The following is a 24,223-nucleotide window of genomic DNA, read 5'->3' as shown; positions in this document are numbered from 1 at the left end:
TTGGTATATGCAATTTTTAAAATTCAACGACAGCCTCCATCATAACTACTTATAACTGGAGAAAAAATATGTTAAAAGTCAAGGGATTTCTCTCAGGCCCTCATTTAATAAAAACACTCGATTACTTTCGTTTTAGTTTGGCGTCCAAATACCAGTGCTGTGATTCATTTAAGTGTGCATTTTCTTCTAAAAATAAAACACAGCTTAAAATAGTCTTCGTGGCGTTTTTAGAATGCTAGTCCTTAGTTTGACAACATGGACTATCTCAAAACATTCTTTTCCAAGGAACCATAATTAAAACCTCCGACATACAGGTCTTTTGTGGATGATGTTTATGCTCCAAGACATCTGTGTTGATGCGTTTTATGTGTATTATGTTTCTGAGAATCATGGGTTAAAACAGAAACGGTTGTCTTGAACTATTTCAAAACACTTTGAGACGACCCCGAGCCGAGCGCTAGAGAATTGCCGTCTGATTTTACTTCCTTGTCCATATATGAGCAATACACCCGTTTCCGATATACAAAAGTTCAATGCCAAATTTGATGATAATTGCACTTGAATCAAGCTGGAAGAAATTTGAAAGGAATGTCGCCCATTTCAACTCAGATAATGTTTCAGTTATTAGACAGCCAAACTCCTCAGGTTTGATACCACTAAAGAGAGGCTTATGCTTCTTTCAACAACCACTTAGGAATAAGTTACCTGATAACTGTTCTATATACTGTCTTTATTTTACTTGACATTTCCTACAACGAACTATTATTATTTTATTACTAGCAGTGCTACATAGGCTTGGTTCAATCGTTTTCAGGCGATGTCTGTATTGGGCAGCTTAGTTTTTTTAGGTAATTTCTGTACATGATAAACCTCTTCTAATTGACAAATTCTAATCTTAGGGACATGACCAGCACAGGAGGTTAAACCCCGATTTAAAAGGAAATATATAAAAGCTTCAATACAATTTGGTTCTGATTAAAATGATACAAAAACGTGATGTTCAAGAAGGCTACACTGCTATAGTTGTTCACACATCAAGGCTATATCAATTACGAGCACGAAAACTGATTTTACCCACAAACCTCTTTTCTGATGGTTTTAGGAAGTTACCCACTCTATTTATTGACAATAAAATGTAAAAAATGGTCTTGTAAACTATGTTGGTTATCTTGTGTGTTTTTGTGTCTCCCGACTTATATATAAAAATCTGCGATCTGATTTTTTGTTAGCAGTCTTATACAACTGGTTTCCATGGATTTTCGCAAAAATTGGCTCGTTTCAGGACAAAAACTAGAAAGTTGTCAAAACGTTCCATCTGTGAGAGAGCAGCTTTAAAGTATTTAACCTTTATACATCTAGCCAATATCAAACGCCACATATCTTAGCGCTAGAAAGCCTTTCGGTTACGGGAAAGGTAAACCGACATCCCTCGGGCAGGGGCTAATTTTGACCCCAAGGGCTTAATTTGAACACTCTTGGAAGAGGGCCATTAGACAATGCTACACAAGTATCTAAGCTTGGTATTTGTTTTCAAAACTTTACTCATGGTCCATATTTCATTGCTGTAGCTTCGAAAAGAAGAAAGTTGGTCAAAACGTCAATCAAGATCGTCCAAACACACATTGATTTTTTGTTCACACGTTCCAAATTTCATTGCTCTAGCAATGAATGTCAAAAAGCCATTCATGGTCATCCGAAAACAACATTGATATTTGGTTTCAAAACTGTTTCCATTGGTCCATACTTCATTGTTGTAGCTTCCAAGCACGAAAGTTGGCCAACAGTTCAAAGTCAAGGTAAACAAAGCACAACATTGATATTTGTTTTCAAAACTGTACATATGGTCCAAATGTCATTGTTGTAGCTTTAACAATAAGAAAGGTTTTCAAAAGGTTACAGTCAATGACATCAAAGGACAACTTACGTATTTGTTTTCAAAACTGTACAGATGGTCCAAATTTCATTCCTGTAGCTTCAAAAATAAGAAAATATGGCAACAGGTCACAGTCAATGTTATCCAAGGACAGCATTCATATCTAACTTCAAAACTGTACACATGGTCCAAATTGCATCGCTGTTTTTTTTAAAAGCAAGAAGGACAAAAATTCACATTAAGGTCATCAAAGCACATCATTGATATGTTTTCAAAACAGTTCACATGGTCTAAATTTCATTGTCGTCGCTACAAATATAAGAAATTAGATAAAGAAAAAGGTCACAGTCAAGGCAGACCGAGTACAATTAAAAACTGTACACACAGACCAAACTTCATTACTGAAGCTTCAAAGAATAAAGTAAAATAAAAAAGGATGGGGACAGCTTTTACATTAGGGGCATAATTTGAACAAACCAAAGTCCATAGGAAACTTGTGACCCTCGGGATGGCCAACTTTTAAGCCTAGTGGCATAATTTGAGAGCAATCATATGATGCTACATTCCAAATATCAAGGGTCCGGGCCCAGCGGTTTCAGACCAGAATTTTTTCAAAGATTTCCTTGTTTAAGTAAATAAGAAACTTGTAAACCGGGGCCAGTTTTGACCGCTTGGACATCATTTGAACAAACTTGGTAGCGGACAAGTAAATGATGCTTCACGTAATTTTCAAAGATTTCCCTCAGTCTATAGAAAACATGTGCCGCCGATTAAAAAAATCTTGGTACAGGACCCATATATGTTGCTACATACCAAACGTAAAGAGTCTGGGTCGAGCTGTTTTGAACAAAAAGATTTTCGTAAAATATTTTCCTATATATCGTGATGTAAGACAGGTGACCCTCAGAGACAAACTTTTGATCCCAGGGGTTAAATTTGAATAATCTTGATATAGGACCAATATACAACATTACACACCAACTATCTAAGCTTTAGCCTGTATGGGTTTTGTCAAGGTTTTTATTTTTTTTTATTTTAAGTTACCATGGCAACCAGGGTTCTGCTTATTGTTTAATTGAACGATTTGAATGGGTACCACCCAAGGAACATTCTTATGAAGTTTCAAAACAATTGTTCACGCATTCTAGGAGATGTTGGGTCATGCAATTGCTGACACCGGACGCTGGACATAGACCAATCTCAATAGCTAGACCAATCACAATAGCTCATTTTGACCATTTCAATTGAGCTAAGAATGGTCTGAAATAAGAGCTTTCACTGTGAGTGGTGAATGCCCCGAAGAAGTACTCGAGTGCGATTCAAAGGTCATTTAGCAATTAACTGTGTGAATGAAGAATGGAATCGAGCCAGACGTACGGACCTTAAAGGTAAAGATAGGGGTGCGTACGCGACACGTTGTCTTGATGTGTCGAACATATGTGGCAAGGTATTCTAAAACATGTCCATGCAAGAGAAAGTAACAGCCTTGACACGACCACTTATACTCTCTGTCCCTATATGCAGCATCCCATAGTAAACAAGCACTACGTGTGACGTAGACTGCAGAGGTCGGTACACGGGTCGTACACATAATGCCTCATCTTGATATGTCGAACATATTTGGCCAGGGATTATAAAATCTGTTCATACAAGAAAGTTATAGCGCTGACACGACCACCTATGCCCTATGTCCTTATATGCAGCATTCCATAGTAAACAAACACAAAGTGTTACCTTGACCGTTGAGGTAAGGACAAGAGTCTTGCACGTGACACGCTGTCTTGGAATGTCGATCACGGTCAAGTTATTTTTAAAATCAGTCAATACAAGAGAAAAGAATCTCCCGGAAACTAGACATTGAACCGGACGGACGGACGGTGCTATTATAATATTACCACTTTTGGTGGCAGAAAAATATCTTTTTATGTTAACGAGACGAGGCTGAAGAAAACAAATAACTAGCATTTGATAATTTTAAGTGAACGATTAAGGTTAATGGCTTGATCATGTTTTCATTTTTGATATCCTGGTTTCCATAAAAATAGTGAGTATCCGCTGGAAGTGTTTAAACTGCAAACCAAGTATGAGGTTACTAGGCCCAAGTGTTCACCAGAAATTGACCTTAATACCTTGGCCATGACTTTAAAATCTCCCACCTGTCTTTCCAAGTTTGATGACACTGCCTCTTCAGTCATTGATCAGAAACGGATTTTCAGCTTGAAGTCAACACAACCTTGACCATTGACTAACACACCTCTCAAAATAAATGAGGTTAATCTAATTGTCATGACTAGACATGTCTTCCAAGTGTTAGGCCCCTAGATCCCAGCATTGTTCAGTTATTGATCAGAAACAGATTTTAAGCTAAAGGTCACCATGACTTTAACTTTATACACATTGACCAATTCATTTTCTGTTCAAGACAAACCTGCCTTACCAAGTTTGTGACCGAAGGCCAAGGTGGCTGCAAGTTATTGCTCGGAAACCGTGGGGACTATATTCGCCCCTTCAAGGAAATAAAATAACACGACTCAAGATAAAGAAAACTTTTATTAAAGAATCATTTATAATGCAAATATAACCAACATAATTGCATATAACAAATATTAAAATACTTATTGCACTGCAAACAATCAAGCCAACTACACACAAGCAATAACCAACACCTTGATATATAGATACTAATTTAATGTGCAAACTTTAAAATTTTGATCTTAAAATCAATGTTAAAATGTTATTCAAGATGGCTTCATATTTTTATGTCTCATATCACGCACTCTCTTAATGCAACAAACAAACTTCTAATGACACACATTTACGCGACTATGGCACAATGAAAACAAACATGGTAGCACTCAACACAATTCTTCATTGATAACAGAAAAGGCGGTAATGTTTTGATGTGTAAAAGCTTTTTTAAAACAGGAACTAATCACTAGAACAAATACTCTAGTTACAGAACAGCATGCAAGGGACAAACACATGTATTATAAATTGGGAAACACATGTATTATCTAAATATTTGACAGAGTCAGACAGAACAAACATTATTTAACATACACATATAGCGACATCTGATGTCAGGATCAAAGGAATAGCTAGATAGAATATATGCTTTATCGTGCATTTTGATAAATAGCTTATTACATGCATAACAAGTACCAACAAGGTCACCTCTATAAATCACTGATAAGGTTTTTAAACAACGCATTTTAATATAACACTATAAATATGCAGTTAACTCTGGCATGGAATGGAATATAAAGTATTCAGATTGAATGGGCATTTTTTATATCGAGGGAAAACCCCTTAACATTTCTACAAATATATTATGCTGCACAATGAATGCATTGTTTAGTGCAGATTGTAATTCAGTGTATCAATTTACTTCTTGAATAAAATAAACGGGGAAAATATATCTTCAATGCATGAAATGCATAATTAGTAACCACATAATTTACAAAACAAAAGGGTATACTTTTTTAACTCATGCATAACAGCTTAAAATGTACTTTGCTAATAATAAAACATGCATGTTTATATCATATATTACTGCACTATAAAGATGATATCAATGCACTATTAAGATAGGGCGTTACACTTCAAGTACATGTATGCTGTACTGTTTACTGGTTATCAATGAGTCATACACTTCAATTGTGACTAAATGTTAGATGAACGTTCCGATTCATATGATCATTACTATATATCATTCGAAATGTCTCGCAATCATAATAATCAATGTTGATTATGTGTACAATGCGATTGGATTCAACTCCCATGTATAATAGTATCTCATATATGTCAAGGCCACACTTAAAACATATTTCCATTCAAGTTGGTAAACACTTTTTTCATATCGTCAAGACACTGAGTAAATATTTATGACACTGGGATACCTAAGGTTGTTATTACTGATATTATTTTATTTGCCTTCAAATGCTTTTAACTAATTAGCATAAACATTTTGCATTGACGTAATTCATATGACATAATCGGATTATTGAATTTGAAGATTAATATTTTGCTAAAAAAATGTTCAACCCTGTGTGATGTTTAGTAATATACTTCACATGTTGTAAAACATTTTTCACTGAAGCACAGTTAGTAATGACAAATTCAGTATGCCTTTTATAAATTGCGTTTGGTTTCCGTTAAAAACCACCATGTTATAAAACAGCATATAAGGCTTTTAAAACATTCAGAGCATGTATAGCAAATAATAAACTTTAACCCCAATTACACACTTAGCCTGTCAGCTTTCAACTTATATACATACTTGATATAACAAGCATTTTCAGTGAAAAGATATTTTGTGCTTACAGGCATCATCGCAGTATGTTGGTTCATATTTATTTCAAGTTTCTAGAATTTCTACCAACTAGTTACTGAGAAATGGCTGTAAATGAGTTTTTCAAAAAATCAAGGGCAATAACTCCAAGTACAATTGACCAATCCAAAAAAAAAATGAACAGGCATCATCCCAGTATAGTAATTCATATTTATTTTAAGTTTCATGAAATTCTGCCAGCTAGTGACTGAGAAATGGCTGTGAATGTGCATTTTTCAAAAAATCAAGGGCAATAACTCATATAGAAATTACACAATCTAAAATAAAAATAAACAGGCATCATCACAGTATGTTGGTTCATATTTATTTCAAGTTTCAAGAATTTCTACCAACTAGTTACTGAGAAATGGCTGTAAATGAGAGTTTTTCAAAAAATCAAGGGCAATAACTCATAGGACAATTGACCAATCAATTTTTTTTTTGGACGGGCATCATTCCAGTATAGTGGTTCATATTTATTTTAAGTTTCATGAAATTCTACCGGCTAGTTACTGAGAAAACGCAGGTGACGGACGGACGGACGGAAGGAAGGACGGAAGGACGGACGGACAACGCCATTTCAATATCCCCCTCCCTATTTCATAGGCGGGGGATAAAAATGTTACGTACTTTGTTATACAAAATAATGGCATTCAATAAGCGTATGATTTATGGACATCACTCATCAAAGTTCAAATACTGGTCGTAACCAACCTGTCTACCAAATTTGATGACCCTGGATCCAAGCATTCTTTGGCTTTTGATCGGAAACGGATTTTCAGCTTGATTTAACACAATCTTGACCTATGTCCTACCGACCTCAAAATAAATAAGGTTCATTTACTGGTCATGACCAAACATGTATATAGGCTCCTAAGCCCCGGCATTTTTTCAGTTCTTGTCAGAAACATATTTTCAGCTCAAGGTCACCATGACCTTGACTTTATAACCAGTCACCCTTAATCAATTGTGTCCATCTGCTGGTCATGACCAACCTGCCTACCGAGTTTGTGATCCCTGGTTCTACATGAAGGTGTATGCAAGTTATTGATCGGAAACAGTGGCGACGTTTCGATTACTATATTTGGCCCTTTAGGGATTTTAAATAACGCGACTAAAGATAAGGAAAACTTTTATTCAAGAATCATTCATAACAATTACAAAGAAAACAAAAGCATGTAATGCAAATATAACCAACATTTTGCATATAACAGTGATATATAATACTTATTGAACTGCAAATAATCAAACCAAAAAATCAAAAAAAAACTCAAGCAATAATCAACACCTTGATATATATAGATAGGGCTACTTGTGAAATGTGCAACTTTTCAGGCCAGAATTCAATGCACATTTGATCGCTTTTGATCTTAAAATCAATTAGTGGTATTCAAGATGGTTTCATGTTTTTATGTCTCTGAGCAAATACTCTCCCAGGGCAATAATCAAACACATTACTTAATAACAAAGATTCAGATTCACGTTAACTATGGCACAATGAAAACAAACATGGTAGCACTCAACACAATTCTTCATCCATAACAAAAAAGGCTGTAATGTTTTGATTTATAAAAGGTTTTAAAACTGGAACTTTACACTTAAACGAAAGCCTTAATTACAGAACAACATGCAATGATCATGTATTATACATTTGACAGAGACAGTAAAACGATACATTCATAAATGCATATTTTATGTTAGGGTTAAAGGAATAGCTAGATGGAGTCATGATTCATGTCTTTTGATAAAGAGCTTATAACATGCAAAACAAGATCCAAAACGACCACCTCTATAAATCACTGATACGGCATTTAAACATTGCTATTTTAGTATAACCTAAAGATGCAGTAAGCGTGCTGAATATAAACTTGGCATTGGACTAGATATTGATGGTATGCAGATTGAAGGAGCATTTATCATTGGCTCTTTTTATTGTGGGGAATCCCCCTTACATTCCTACAAGTTACTGAATTTCAATAGTGCACAATTTATGCGTACTTTACTACTGATTGTAAACATATCAAATTACGTCCTTGATGACTTCAACAAATACCTTTTCTTTCTTCGTGTTTAGAGTATTTAACAAACAACCTTATAATTAACAAAACAACTCTTACATAACAACATGACTATATTTTGTTTATTATTAGATATACTCTGAACACGAAGAAAGAAAAGGTATTTGGTGAAGTCATCAAGGACGTAATTTGATATGTATTTTCATATCAGTAAATATTGCATTATTATTGCTTTCACTTCTGTCAAGTATAGGTATGCTTCTCCGTTTACTGTTGATCAATCACTTGAATTATGACCAATTGTTGGAAGAAACTTTGCAATCGATTACAATATACCATTTTAAATGAATTACAATCATTATATAATCAATGTTTACTGCAATGCAGATGGAATCATTTGTTATGTATAAAAGTACCTCATTCATTTAAAGGACACACTTCAAACATATTTGCTATTCAAAGGGGCAAACATTGTGTTTTTTCCTATCGTCAAGACATTGGATAAATATTTATGGCTCTTGGATACATTAGGTTGTGACAAGCTGATAATATTTCATTTGCCTTTCATTGTCATTTAATAAATCACATAAACATTATACATTATTGAATTTGAAGATTATGCTCACAAAATATTCAACTCTATGAGTGATGTACAGTAATATACTTCACATGTTGTAAAACATTTTTAACAAAACACAGTTAGCTATGACAAAATAAGTATGACTTTTATATATTGTGTTTTTGTTTCCTTTGAAATAGCTATCAAACAACAAGTATGGCATTTAAAACATTCCAAACAAGTGTAAAAATTAAAAATCTTGAAAGACATTAACAAACTTTAACTGTCAATTTTAAACGTATATACATACATGATATAATTATGTTATACACAATTATGGCACTCAATAAGCAGCACACAAATATATAAACAAACACTTAAACCGTTGTTGTACACTGTAAAAAGATTTAATTAACTAAATGAACAAACAGTAATCAAACACTTAAACATTTGTTGTACAATGTAAAGAGGTAATAAACTAAAAAACAAACAAACAGTAATCAAACACTTAAACCATTGTTGTACAATGTAAAGATGTAATAAACTAAAAAACAAACAAACAGTAATCAAACACTTAAACCATTGTTGTACAATGTAAAGATGTAATAAACTAAAAAAACAACAACAGTAATCAAACACTTAAACCATTGTTGTACAATGTAAAGATGTTACTAAAAAAACAAGAGGGCCATGATGGCCCTAAATCGCTCACCTGAGTAAAAGAGTTTAACCTTTGTTATTAATATAGCTTGTTTCTCAAAGAATATTGAACAAGAGCTGTCAAAGTATGTGACAAATGCCCCCCAATGTGACATTGATCTATGAACAAGTACATAAAAAGTTGATCTTGCCTTTATGTGTCAAAAACATATTGCAAGTTATATTAAATTGCCTCTGAGCATAGAAAAAAAACCAATCATACTAAATGACAGCCAACACTCTTTATGTCCATTGTGAATAAACACTTAGTGTATCTTTCACCTTAGAGGTAGGGACATGGGTCTTGCACACGACACGTTGTCTTGGTATGTCGAAAACATATGGCAAGTCATTTTAAAATCTAAATTTTTTGAACAATTTTGAAAAAGCACCAACCAAGGATCATTCCTATGAAGTTTCATCAAAATTGTCCAAGCAGTTTAGGAGAAGATGATTGTAACCAATTGTTGACACTTTTCCTTTAGGTTGCCATGTCAACCAGAGTTCTACATGGAATTAATTCTTTGAACAATTTTGAAAAAGCACCAACCAAGGATCATTCCTATGAAGTTTCATCAAAATTGTCAAAGCGGTTTAGGAGAAGAAAATGATTATAACCAATTGTTGACATTTTCCTTTAGGTTGCCATGGCAACCGGGCCAAACAAAATTATGTGAACAAATTTAATAGAGGTCCATGCAAGGACACTTCAAACCAAATTTGCTGAAGAACTATCAAGGGGTTCATGCGAAGAAAATGTTAAGTTTTTTTTACTAATTTTAGCTCTGGTGGCCCTTAAAATGGGCCAAACAAAATTATTTGAAAAGACCTGACAGAGGCCCATGCTAGGATGCTTCAGACTTGAAGATCCATCAAGCAGTTAATAAGATCAAGTTGTTTAAAGGTTTCTCTATTTTTTGCTCTGGTGACCCCTAAAAGGGGCCAAACAAAACCATTTGTACAAAGTTGAGAGAGGACCATGTAAGGATGCTACATATCAAGTATGGAGTCATTCTGACCTTTAATTTCAGAGGAAAAGAGGTTTAAGTGACAAGACAATGTAAAAACAAATGACCCCTGAGCAAGGCCAATTTGACCCCAGGACAATAATTTGAATACCTTTGGTGTAGGTCCACTAGGTAACACTATATACCAAATATGAAAGCTCTAGGTCTTATATTTTGGAGAAGAGGATTTTTAAAGTTTTATTATATAAGACTATATAAAAATATTGAAAACCTAAGCCTATGAACACGGGGCGTGGCCAATTTTGACCCCAGGGCTAAAGTTTGAACAATCTTAATAGTGGTCCGATAAACAATGCTTCATACCAAATATCTAAGGCCTTCGCCTTTTGGTTTCGGAGAAGAAGATTTTATAAGTTTTCATCATATACATATATAAGGAAACCCATGACCGCCCCGGTGGGGCCATTTTTTGACCCCAGGGCCAAAGATTGAACAATATTGGTACAAGTCAACTAGATGATATATCATGCCAAATATCTAAGCTCTTGTCACTACTTGATTTTACGTGTGTATCTATATATGTATATTTGTTATTAATTGTTGTATGTGGCCCATATTGAAAATTGGTATGTGTACTAAATATGTTATCCAGTTTAAATTAAGACGTTACTTGTCTTTGTGAGTTCGGAGAAGATTTTTTAAGTTTTCACTATAACACATATAGAGAAAACCCATCAGCCCCGGGGTGTGGCCAATTTTGACCCCAGGGCCATAATTTGAACAAACTTTGTAGAGGTCCACTAGACGATGAATCATGCCAAATATCTAAGGCCCCCGGGTGTGGCCAATTTTGACCCCAGGGCCATAATTTGAACAAACTTTGTAGAGGTCCACTAGACGATGAATCATATCAAATATCTAAGCCACGTAAGTTCAGAGGAGATGATTTTTGAAGTTTTCACTATAAACATACAGAGAAAACCCATGACCCCCCAAGGGGGCGGGGCCAATTTTGACCCCAAGGCCATAATTTGAACAATCTTTGTAGAGGTCCACTAGATGATGAATCATGCCAAATATCTAAGCTCTAGTCCAAGTAAGTTCAGAGGAGAAGATTTTTGAAGTTTTAACTATAAACATATAGAGAATACCCTAACCCCCCGGGGCGGGGCCAATTTTGACCCCAAGGCCAAAATTTGAACAATCTTTGTAGAGGTCCACTAGACGATGAATCAAGCCAAATATCTAAGCTCTAAGCAACGTAAGTTCAGAGGAGATTTTTGATTTTTTTTAATATAAACATATAGAGAAAACCCATGACCACCCAGGGGCGGGGCCAATTTTAACCCCAGGGCCATAATTTGAACAATCTTTGTAGAGGTCCACTAGACGATGAATCATGCCAAATATCTAAGCTCTAGTCCAAGTAAGTTAAGAGGAGAAGATTTCTGAAGTTTTAACTATAAACATATCAAGTATACCCATGACCCCCCGGGGCGGGGCCAATTTTGACCCCAGGGCCATAATTTGAACAATCTTTGTAGAGGTCCACTTGATGATGAATCATGTCATATATCTAAGCTCTAGTCCAAGTAAGTTCAAAGGAGAAGATTTTTGAAGTTTTCACTATAAACATAAAGAGAATACCCTAACCCCCCGGGGCGGGGCCAATTTTGACCCCAAGGCCATAATTTGAACAATTTTTGTAGAGGTCCACTAGACGATGAATCATGCCAAATATCTAAGCTCTAGTCCAAGTAATTTAAGAGGAGAAGATTTTTGAAGTTTTAACTATAAACATATCAAGTATACCCATGACCCCCGGGGAGGAGCCAATTTTGACCCCAAGGCCATAATTTGAACAATCTTTGTAGAGGTCCACTAGACGATGAATCATGCCAAATATCTAAGCTCTAGTCCAAGTAAGTACAAAGGAGAAGATTTTTTATTTTTTTAATATAAACATATAGAGAAAACCCATGACCACCCAGGGGCGGGGCCAATTTTGACCCCAGGGCCATAATTTGAACAAACTTTGTAGAGGTCCACTAGACGATGAATCATGACAAATATCTAAGCTCTAGTCCAAGTAAGTTCAGAGGAGAAGATTTTTTAAGTTTTAACTATAAACATATAGAGCATACCCATGACCCCCCGGGGCAGGGCCAATTTTGACCCCAGGGCCATAATTTGAACAAACTTTGTAGAGGTCCACTAGACGATGAATCATGACAAATATCTAAGCTCTAGGCCAAGTAAGTTCAGAGGAGAAGATTTTTTAAGTTTTACTAGAGAAAACCCATGACCCCCCGGGGCGGGGCCAATTTTGACCCAAGGGCCATAATTTGAACAATCTTGGTAGAGGACCAATTGGTGATCCTACCTACCATATATCAACGGCCTAAGCCTTGTGGTTTGGGAGAAGAAGAATTTTAAAGTTTTTCCTTTCCATTGCCATGGAAACCAGAGTTCTGCATGGATTTCAATTCTTTGAACAATTTTCAAAGGGGACCACCCAAGGAACATTCCTGTGAAGTTTGGATGAAATTGGCTAAGCGGTTTATGAGGAGATGTCGTTTAAAGTAAAAGTTTACGGAGGGACGGACGACGGACGGACGCCGGACAAATTGTGATCACAAAAGCTCACCTTGTCACTATGTGACAGGTGAGCTAAAAACAGTAATCAAACACTTAAACCATTGTTGTACAATGTAAAGATGTTACTAAAAAAACAGTAATCAAACACTTAAACCATTGTTGTACAATGTAAAGAGGTAATAAACTAAAAAAACAAACAGTAATCAAACATTTATACCATTGTTATACAATGTTAAAAGATTAACAGTATACCTTTTCTTGAAATGTATCAGTTTCTCCTCAAATTTCTTGGTTTATAATTCTGTATCTAGCTTAAAAAACTTGTGCAAATTCTTAACAAAATAGCTTCCTGTAGCAGCACAGTTAAAGTCATGTATGAAGACACATCATGAGCAGCAACAGTAAACTTTCAAGCAGGGTTAGATTCAAGTCCTATACATCATCATCATATATGGTAAACATGGACACTTATTCACTGTATTATAGCACAATAAAAGGTCATTTCAAAGGAATGTGAAATATGGAACAAAGCTTGATACATAACTTGAGTACTAAAGTATATGTAGCAAGTATGGCACAATACATTGCATCAGAATAAATAAAATATAGGCATATAAAGTAATATTTAAAACTCAGTAATACTTTTAAGCACAGCAAGAAATGAGCAAAGAGACCTCTAAGATCTTGTGGATGGATGACGGATCAATGTTTTACAAAGAAAATGCAACTGGAGATGGAAGCAAACACTAGTATATTGTTTTTCAATTGAGGAGGTTCATTGCTCTTCAATTATTAAAACCGGAGTTAAGGGCATTTACATACTTGTGCATTATTGTCTTGGGCATTATATGTATCAAGTTCAAGTTTCATTTGAATATCTTGCCCGTATTGCAAACTTGCGCACTTATGCTACCGAACGAACAAAGGCGAGACAGTACCTAGACTAGCTAAAAATATAGATCTGAATGATAAATAACATTACATGTACAAACGAGAGTAATGACATGAGGCACTATCATACTAAAGGATGATTAAAATGCTCTTGGTATAAAATGCTATTGCTTAACACCATACCAAATACACTGATGTCTGTATAGGAAATAAATACTTGATGATGTATTATACACTTGGATACCAAACTCACAACCAGATGACAACAATAATAATATTACAATGCTTTTTCAATAATTTCTTCATACAGTCAATAACAACCTTATCAGACATTCAGTAGGGGAATATTGCAGGTTACATTAGTATTGTATACCCACGCAATCACTCATCCAGTATGGAACAAATAGGTGAATTCCACACTACCAGGTCACCACACACAAACATTCTACATAATGACTCCACATTTTATGTTTTGTACTTGAGATGTATTTAGGAGAAGTTTTGCAAATATGAATAAATAAACCACCGTGGTATGTACCATCAATGAGTAAAGTTGATTCATGTGTACTTTTAATATTGAAGTTTGTTTGAGCATTTACAAAGACAGGGCTGTTTTGTGACATTTCATGTATTACCCCTAAGCATACAAGGGGAATAATTTAATTACAATAAATCATTTTGAATTTGGTAGCAGAGTTAATAGCTAAAAATTTCCAATTATATTATATAAAACATGAAAAATTCAAACTTAAAATATACATATTTTTCAGTTATATACCATGCTGCATGACTTTTTTGCCAAGGATTTATATTAAGACTAATTGTTAAAATCACAAAATGCTATGGCACATACATCTTGTAGCTTTATGAATAAGTTTAATCTTTATTAGTAGTATGTGTAACACAAATAAAATTGCAGTCATTGCTAAATAAAATTGCAGTCATTGCTTTATCAATTACCAATCCTATTATGCTCAGGCATATTCTTTTATCTCTGAATACAACAAAATAATAATATGCATTTAATTATGCCAGCTATATGTAATGGACACAATTGAAGGCAGTAAATGTTGTAATATATTTATTTCAATAACATATATTTCCAATATTAAATTAATTTTAATATTTTTCGGTAACTATGCATCAAAACTGTTTGATGTTTGATGAGACACTCATTCTATTGATTATTATGCATCATGTTTATTCTACTAGTATAATTTTGATGAAAGTCATCAGAAGTTATATCACAGTATGCAGACTATCAAACTTATTTTTCCAGTAAGTTAAAACCATCATCACCACTTGCTAGAGTAGGTCACTCTAATCCTTGATTTTTTATTTTTTTCCCTACTTTTCTTTACCTCTGCATCTTCACGCCTGTCCTGACAAAGAAATACATATACATAATGAATGTGCTATCATCATACAAATTAATAAAATGGCTGTTAACCAATGCTGGATGTATCCCTTTTTACTAAAATCATCTTGCCATGGCCTTTCTTTAAACACAGTAAGGCTTGTTTTCATTGATAAACATCATAGTGTAATAATTGTGTCATCTGTGTTTGTGTCATTTAAACATGTCTTTTATTGATTGAATGTTAGGATTTGATCCTTTTGCCGCTAAAAACTTGTTAAAGCTCATCATAGAATAGTACCAAATAATAAAAGATTTGGTATTTGTGTAAGTCATCTTTTTCTAATACAATTTAATCATACTCATATATTGTAAAATCATGTAATTGCTTTTCTTTACAGACTTGAGTCTTTCCAAAGAATATAAATTATATAATTTTAAATACACATATACAAACAAATAGCACCATATTGAGGTACAAAGTCTTTTAAAGCGCAAATAAAAGAACTTTTCAAACAAATCAACAATAGTTAACTGATACTTTTAATCAATTATTTTAACTCCTCTTGAATATTTACCCCCCCCCCCCCCCCCAGACAATACAGTATTTTCATTAATAAAAAAGAAGTAATCAATGTAAGATATGATTTGTACAATTATTCAAATTTTGGAGTCCTGCGGTGATTTTGTTTTGGAATCATTTCAAAGGGGTTGAGAAAGAATTCTGTTAAAATTATAGCTAAGAAAACAGCAACATAACAAACAAGCTTTTGTTAATTTTGGAAGATTGTAAAATAGGTCATTTAATGTCAGAATTCAGTTGCGTTAAATATCTAAACAAAACTCTACTCAAACTGCAATATTTACACATCAACTTCCATTCCTTAAATGAACTGCCTTTCGGCAATTGCGTTCATCAATCGATGAATGCAACACCTTCCGATATGTTCCGATCGCAAATCATCGCATAACTATATACATGAAAACTATTGATCTTGTTATTGTTTGTTTTGTGTCAGCAGGTCCCGTAAAATATCAATCAACATTTTAGAAAGTGCTAAGTTATTATATTTTAAACGTTTTGTTGCCAAAAGTGTTTCAGTTTTACGTTTTAAAGTGATTTCAAGCGGTTGATCTTTTCCCATGTTATTGTGACGTCATTTGAAAAAAAATGTTTCCGGTGACAGTCAGGTCGTCCCAATTACAGAATGGGTAAGAAAGGATTACTGAAAGGTAATCCGAAATGAAATGAAGTATTTCTTCAATGTTTCTTGAATAAAATAATGAACTATTGGTGTAAATATAAGGAATGAATTGCGGGGTTGGTGTCATTATCAGGGATATGAACACAATTGGGCTGGTCAAAGTACGGACTCCACACACTTAGACCAGTCCAATTGCGTTCATACCCCGATAATCACATCAACCCCGCAATTCATTCCTTAGGCCACAACAAATTGATCATTTGTTCTACGGATTTTGCCCAAAAAAAGTAGGAGCGAGCGAGCGAAAAAAAAATAAAAATACTTTTTTTTAAATTTAAGGCAAATCAGAGGCGAGCGCAAGGCGAAAAATTAAAAAAAAAATAAAAAGTATATTTGTTACCAAATTTATCATACAATTATGTCAAGAAATGCTTTTTAATTGCAAACATATGTTCAGTTATTAATGAAAAGGTTTTGATTGTATCACAGTGACATGTAAATCTGTCTCAATATTTAACAAATGGCAATAAGGTCCAGTGCTTTACTATTAATTTTAATTTAAACGTGGATTATTGTAAAGACAACATTCCTCATAGTAACATACAATTATTCGAAGACCAAAAAGAAAACTATTGTCCGTAACTTACTATTACAAAAAACAAACATTTTAGACTTGTAAGAGTTATTCATGATTTGAGTATTTCTAAATATTGGGTCAGGTCTAAATTTGAACCTCTTGAAGCACATGATTAAATTGGTGTCAACTACTAGTGACTTTGACATTTCAGAAGATTGAAAATGTAAATAACACAGAGAACATATCTAAAAAAGACACTATGGATTAAATTGCGGGACAACATAAATGAAGCAGTATCAAACAAATCTGCAAATGTGGCACCAGTCATTATATTAGAGCAGGTGGTGGAATAAAGATATTTCCCTTTAAAGAACCCGCCTTTACCCCGAACCTATGGTTTATAGGTCCGTGCCTTGAAAAAGAATATCATGTCGGCCTCCATAGCTTCAATGCCCATAAGAAACAGGCCACTTTAATTACAGGCCATTTTATACAAATGGATCAAAGAAAACAAGTGGATAAAAACGTAGAATTGAGAAAATTAAAACAGTCATTTTATTTATAAAAGGTTTTATTTTCTGACTTTACTGATGTTTTTTTTATACTGTCCATGTGTATGTTATGCACTAGTCAATTGTAACCACGCCCCAAGGTCCGGGGAATAGCGGGGACTTTGATTTTCAGTCCAGCCAACCCTGGGTATATCCACTAGAAGGTAAATACTTGGCCCATTTCCCCGACTATCCCTGGTATACCCCAGGACCTGGGGGGGATGGGGGCGTGGATTGACTGGTTCATAAATTCAATGTACAGGCTGTTCTAAAACATTTACAAGTCCTACTATTTTTATCTGTTTATAACCATTATGATTATATGAAAACTGAGAAACGCATTTTAGAAAATTTAAAAAATAACTCACCAAAACATGTTCAATTGTGTTAAGTCGTGTGTCCGTGTATTTTAATATAAGTTTTGCACTCAAAATCCGATTTAGTTATTATTTAACACAAAATTTTGAGTACAAAACAATGAATTATTTAAAACACACATAGATAATTATTGCCTTCGACGCTGTGAAACTGTTGTTGTTTACTGAAGACTGTAATCCATTGACTTTGACACTGATTTTCATTTAAAACGTGTATTTTACATTACGAAAACTGAAAGTAACCCGAAAATTAATACCGGAAATAAATAACAACGGTGCGTCCTGCAAAATATTCCCGACAAAAAAAACTGTCAACAAATATCGGCTGTTTTGCGGTTTCCCGGACCTGATTTTGTCCTGACACGAGGAAATTTTGCTCGCGAAGAATGTAAAGCATGGAAATACCTTCAAAAAAGGCGAAGTTGACGTTGAAGGATTAAATTCTTAGTGAAAGAAATTCAGAAAGTAGAGGAAATTCAGAAGTAAAAAAAAATAAATAATATGCGCGGCCAAATAGTAAGTGCGGGCGCAAAAAAAGAGTTTTTTTTTTTTTTTCGTTTTTCGAATTTTAGGTGCGGCAAATCCGACGAACAAATGATCAATTTGTTGTGGCCTTATATAATTAATCTCTAGATAGTATATTTCAGGTCATATATTTCACTCCTTAATCAGCAAGCAATACCCTTTCAAATGATACCAAATTGTACATGGGGGTCGCCAGGTATCCAAATCCAGCATTATTCTGCATTGTACATAGGATACCTTAAGAATTCATTTTTCAACAAGCATTATGTATCAAATTCTGACTTTTTCATTTGCAATAAATAAAAAAACTTTGTACACTCAACAACTATTTTCTCCACTGATGTAAATCCATTCAATAAGTCTTTATTTCAACCTGAAGGCACAGATAAAATCGATGTAAGATTTTCATTACAAATATGACACTTTTATGACATTGTCTAACATTTTAAATCAAAACAAGAGATGTTTGTCAAACATTATGTCCCCCCTGATGGCCATGTTGTCAGGATTATATGGACAATTGAATGAAATATGCATGGACCGAAATGACAGCTGATTTGTCACTGACATTGGATGCCGTTGAGGCAGTTTTAAGATTATGACCATTCAAAGTGTGAAGATAGAGTGTTATGACCATGACCTTTGACTCTATGACCTCAAAATCCATAGGAGTCATCAGCTGGTCACCAAAAATCTAAATGTCAAGTTTGAGGACCATGAGTGCAGGCATTGACAAGTTATCATACAGACAAGCTTTTTTCATTCAAGGTTACTGTGACCTTGACTTTTGACCCCTCAACTAATAAGGGGTCATCTACAGGTCAGACACAACTCCAAGTCAGGTTTGAGGGCCATGGGTGCAGGCATGGTCGAGTTATCACTCGAAACATTTTCGCATTCAAGGTCACTGTGAACTTGACCTTTGACCCAATGGCTCCTAAAATCAATAAGGGTTATTTCCTGGTCAGGCCCAACTTCCATGTCAAGTTTGATGATCATAGGTTCAGTCATTGTTGAGATATCACTGGGAGAAGATTTGTTAACTTTTTTGTGTTAAAAGTTACTGTGACCATGACCTTGGCCTGATAACCCCAATGTCAAGAGGGGTCATCTACTGGCCTGGCCCAACCTTCATGTCAAGTTTGATGACCATAGGTCCAGGAGTCACTGTGACCTTGATGTTTGGCCCGATGATCCCCCAAAACAATAGGGGTCATCTACTGGTCAGGCCCAACTTCAACATCAAGTTTGATGACCATAGGTCTTGGCATTGTTGAGTTATCACTCGGACAAGCTTTATAATTATTTTACCATTAAAGGTCACTGTGACCTTGACCTTTGATCCAATGAGCCCTTTAATCAATAGGGGTCATCTATCTGTCAGGCCAAACCTTCAGGTCAAGTTTGATGACCATACGTTCAGGAATTTCTGAGTTATCAGTCGGACAAGCTTTGGTCTACCGACGGACCGACCGACCGACATACCGACAGACATGTGCAAAGCAATATACCCCTCTTATTTGAAGGGGGGCATAATGTTTTGGTCCAGTGTATTAAACATTAGGCTAATAATTATGTAGAATAAAAATGATAAAAAAATAAATAAAGGATCATTATCAAGTTAATATAAAAACAAATAGATATGTCTTAACGTCTTTGTATTTAGTCCTAATTAAAGATGCACTCGTATTCAAAATCAAAACATACCCTTGTATAATAAACATCAGTTTTGAGTGATCAACCTTTAACTTCTTACTAAACAAGAGATGTTTGTCAAACATTATGCCCCCCCCCCCCCCCCCCCCCCCCCCCCCCCTGAGCGCCATGTTAAATCATAAGGGGTCATCTACAGGTCAGACACAACTCCACGTCAAGTTTGATGGCCATGGGTACAGGCATTGTCCAATTATCACTTGAAACATTTTCGCATTCAAGGTCACTGTGAACCTGACCTTTGACCCAATGACTCCTAAAATCAATAATGGTCATCTCCTGGTCAGGCCCAACTTACATCTCAAGTTTGATGATCATAGATTCAGGCATTGTTGAGATATCACTGGGAGAAGATTTGTTAACTTTTTGCGTTAAAGGTTACTGTGACCTTGACCTTGGCCTGATGACCCCCAAAGTCAAGAGGGGTCATCTACTGGTCAGGCCCAACCTTCATGTTAAGTTTGATGACCATAGGTCCAGGAATTGTCGAGTTTGCTTTCAAGGTCACTGTGACCTTGACCTCTGACCCCTTAAATCAATAGGGGTCATCTACTGGTCAGGCCCAACCTCCAAGTCAAGTTTGAGGGCCATGGGCGCAGGCATTGTTGAGTTATCACTCGGGCAACCTTTTATCGTTCAAAGTCACTGTTACCTTGACCTTTGGTCCAATGACCCCTAAAATTAATAGGGGCCATCTACTGGTCAGGCCCAACCTCCAATTCAAGTTTGATGGCCTTGGGTGCAGGCATTGTCGAGTTAACACTCAGACAACCTTTTACCATTCAAGGTCACTGTGACCTTGACCTTTGGCCCGATGACCCCCAAAAACAATAGGGGTCATCTACTGGTCAGGCCCAACCTCCAAGTCAAGTTTGAGGGCCATAGGTGCAGGCATTGTCGAGTAATGACACGGACAACCTTTTACCATTCAAGGTCACTGTGACCTTGACCTTTGGCCCGATGACCCCCAAAAACAATAGGGGTCATCTAATGGTCAGGCCCAACTTCCATATCAAGTTTGATGACCATAGGTCTAGGCATTGTTGAGTTATCACTCGGACAAGCTTTAAAATTATTTTACCATTAAAGGTCACTGTGACCTTGACCTTTGACCCGATGAGCCCTAAAATCAATAGGGGTCATCTACTAGTCAGGCCCAACCTTCATGTCAGGTTTGATGACCATACGTCCAGGAATTGTTGAGTTATCACTCGCACAAGCTTTGGTCTACCGACGGACCGACCGACCGACCGACATGCCTGTGCAAAACAATATACCCCTCTTCTTCGAAGGGGGGCATAATCATGCATTTTTGAAAAATATTCATTACTTATAACACGATTGTTACCGCGTATTTAATAGCTAAATACGCAAAAATATTAAAAGATTGGTGAGTGCTAAAAGATTTACTGTGATCTACTATCGTTTCATAAGGTAGAAATACCATGTTTTCTGCAACTTTATTTCAAATTAAACTCGGTATCCTTCAAAAGATACATTTTTTCGACATTAATTCATCCTTTTTGGTATCTTTAATCATTTGTATTAATTGTGGTAAATCTATTTTGAGAGTAAGAGTGCATCTTTAATGTTGCAAAAATGTAAGTAATCAGTAAAATGTTGTATCTTCTTCACTCTTGAGTCCTTTCTTAATAGAAACCAGTATTATTTTTAAAGCTTTTCAGCAACATTTAAGCTCAGGACCTATTCCACTAGAGCATTTCGCTTACCTTTTAAAAAGGCAAGTACTGCAAGGAGAGATACTGCCACATCTCCACCTTTAACTACAATTCCAAGTATGAGGTAAACTGGCCAACAATCTGAAAAACAATTTAATCGTACATTTGTATTATACCTTAGGTAACAGCTGTTGTAAAATTACACAAAGCAACACTAGATATTCAATGTCAAAAGACAACCTTTTTAAGAACTGTTATGATTTGATGGTGGGAGAGCAATATTTTAGGCAACAACTTGTTACAAAACATTCTCTGTAAAAGGAATGAAAGCATTAAAAAAACAATTTTGCAAAACCATACCTTCTTTGCTCGAGCCATCTTTGCATACTGAAAGAGAGGAATCTATAAATTGATAAATTGTATAATTTTCAATTTGAAGAATCAGCAATATAAACTAAAATAAAAGATGAGTATAAGATATGTTCACATAGTTACAAATATGAACACATATAACTAGGCATATACAACAAGAAGTTGAAAAACAACAACAAACAAGTTGATAAAGCTTAATATTTTTTTATTTAAAAGAGATTGGCACACATGTTAGGCACTGTAGGCTAACATGTGCTTCAAGTTTGTGAAAAAAATGTATAATAACTAGAATGGGCTTTTGAGCAAAGCGCATGTCTCCCCCGAAGGCTTAGTAAACAGACACTTACCATAAAAATGCAAAGGCCTTCAAGTGCTGCTGTTTCTCAGGGAAAAAACGGCAGGTCTTTTATGGACAAAAAACAAAATAAACAAAATGCACGAAAGTTGAAATGAGACGCCAGTTATTGATCGGAAACGGTTTTCATCTTCAAGCCCTTGTGGACTTGACCTTTGACCCAGTGACCCCAACTACTGCATGACCCTTACAAGCATGCAAAGTTTGGAGACTCCAGGTAAAGCAGAACTTAAGTTATTGATTGGAAACCGTTTTTCATCATCACTCTCTTTTTGGACCCAGTGACCCCAAAATCAATACGGATCATCTGCCCAAGAAGACCTACCAGCATGCAAAAGTTCAAGACTCAAAGGCAATAGGAACTCCACTTATTGATCGGAAACCTTTTCTTATGTTCAGGTGTCTGTGACCTTCACCTCTGACATAGTGACCTCAAAAACAATGCGGGTCTTGTACACCCGAGTAACATCTCTACAATTTTTGGTAAACATATGTGAAAGATATTACACGCAAATGATTTTTACATGGAAGGTCACCACGACCTTGACTATTGACCTTGTTACCCCCAAAACAATTGGGATCATCTAGACATCATGACCAACCTCACTTCAAAGTTTGGTGAACCTAGATCAAAGCATTCTCCTGATATTGCACGGAAATATTTTTTTACATTAGAGGTCACAGCGACGTTGACCTTTGACCTTGTGACCCCCCAAAATATAGGAGTTTTCTAAACCTCATGATCAACCTCCCTACCAAGTTTGGTGAACCTAGGTCAAACCATTCTCAAGATATTGAGCGGAAATGTTTTTTACATTGGGGGTCGCCGCGACCTTGACCTTTGACCTAGTGACCCCAAAAACAATAGGGATCTTCTACACCTCATGACCAACCTCCCTACCAAGTTTGGTGAACCTAGGTCAAACCGTTCTCAAGATTTTGAGCAGAAATGTTTTTTATATTGGGGGTCGCCGCGACCTTGACCTTTGACCTAGTGACCCCAAAAACAATAGGGATCCTCTACACCTCACGACCAACCTCCCTACCAAGTTTGGTGATCCTAGGTCATGCGGTTTTCCAGTTATCGATCGGAAACGAAGTGTGACGTACGGACGGACGCGACCTTGACCTTTGACCTAGTGACCCCAAAAACAATAGGGATCTTCTACACCTCATGACCAACCTCCCTACCAAGTTTGGTGAACCTAGGTCATGCGGTTTTCCAGTTATCGATCGGAAACGAAGTGTGACGTACGGACGGACTGACGGACAGGGCAAAAACAATATGTCTCCCCCAGAGAGGGGGAGACATAATAAGTATTTAAAGCTTAACACAGTAATCTATAAAAATTAACAGGAGATATTTCACATACCTAGGACATTGTAGAGAATCACAGCAACAATGCTGTACACAAAACTGAAAACTACCCAACATATCATGCAAAGGTGGGCTTTGGCACACAAGTGTTTAGCTAGCCATTGTCTTGGTTTTTTAACTGAAAATATGCAAAGTAAAGACAATAGATTATAATTACAAGTTTATAAATGGCTATGGTATGCCCTTGGTCTCCATCAG

At 35.6% G+C, this 24,223-nt stretch overlaps 1 protein-coding gene across 1 annotated transcript in view; it reads right to left on the bottom strand.

Moving 5' to 3' along the window:
- Positions 1-7,324: 7,324 nt before the first annotated feature.
- The window catches only part of LOC128234056 (uncharacterized), a 69,417-nt gene continuing 52,518 nt past the window's right edge, over positions 7,325-24,223 (bottom strand). Inside the window, exons 7-10 of the mRNA XM_052948019.1 lie at positions 24,021-24,143; positions 22,281-22,307; positions 21,972-22,061; positions 7,325-15,318 (exon numbers count right to left, since the gene is read on the bottom strand). Coding sequence (XP_052803979.1) covers positions 15,308-15,318; positions 21,972-22,061; positions 22,281-22,307; positions 24,021-24,143 — 251 coding nt within the window. The 3' untranslated portion in view covers positions 7,325-15,307. The remainder of the gene's footprint in view (positions 15,319-21,971; positions 22,062-22,280; positions 22,308-24,020; positions 24,144-24,223) is intronic.

Source organism: Mya arenaria, chromosome 5 (genome assembly GCF_026914265.1).
Source record: "Mya arenaria isolate MELC-2E11 chromosome 5, ASM2691426v1".
NCBI classification, from domain to species: domain Eukaryota; kingdom Metazoa; phylum Mollusca; class Bivalvia; order Myida; family Myidae; genus Mya; species Mya arenaria.
This window is presented reverse-complemented; position numbering and strand designations above follow the sequence as displayed.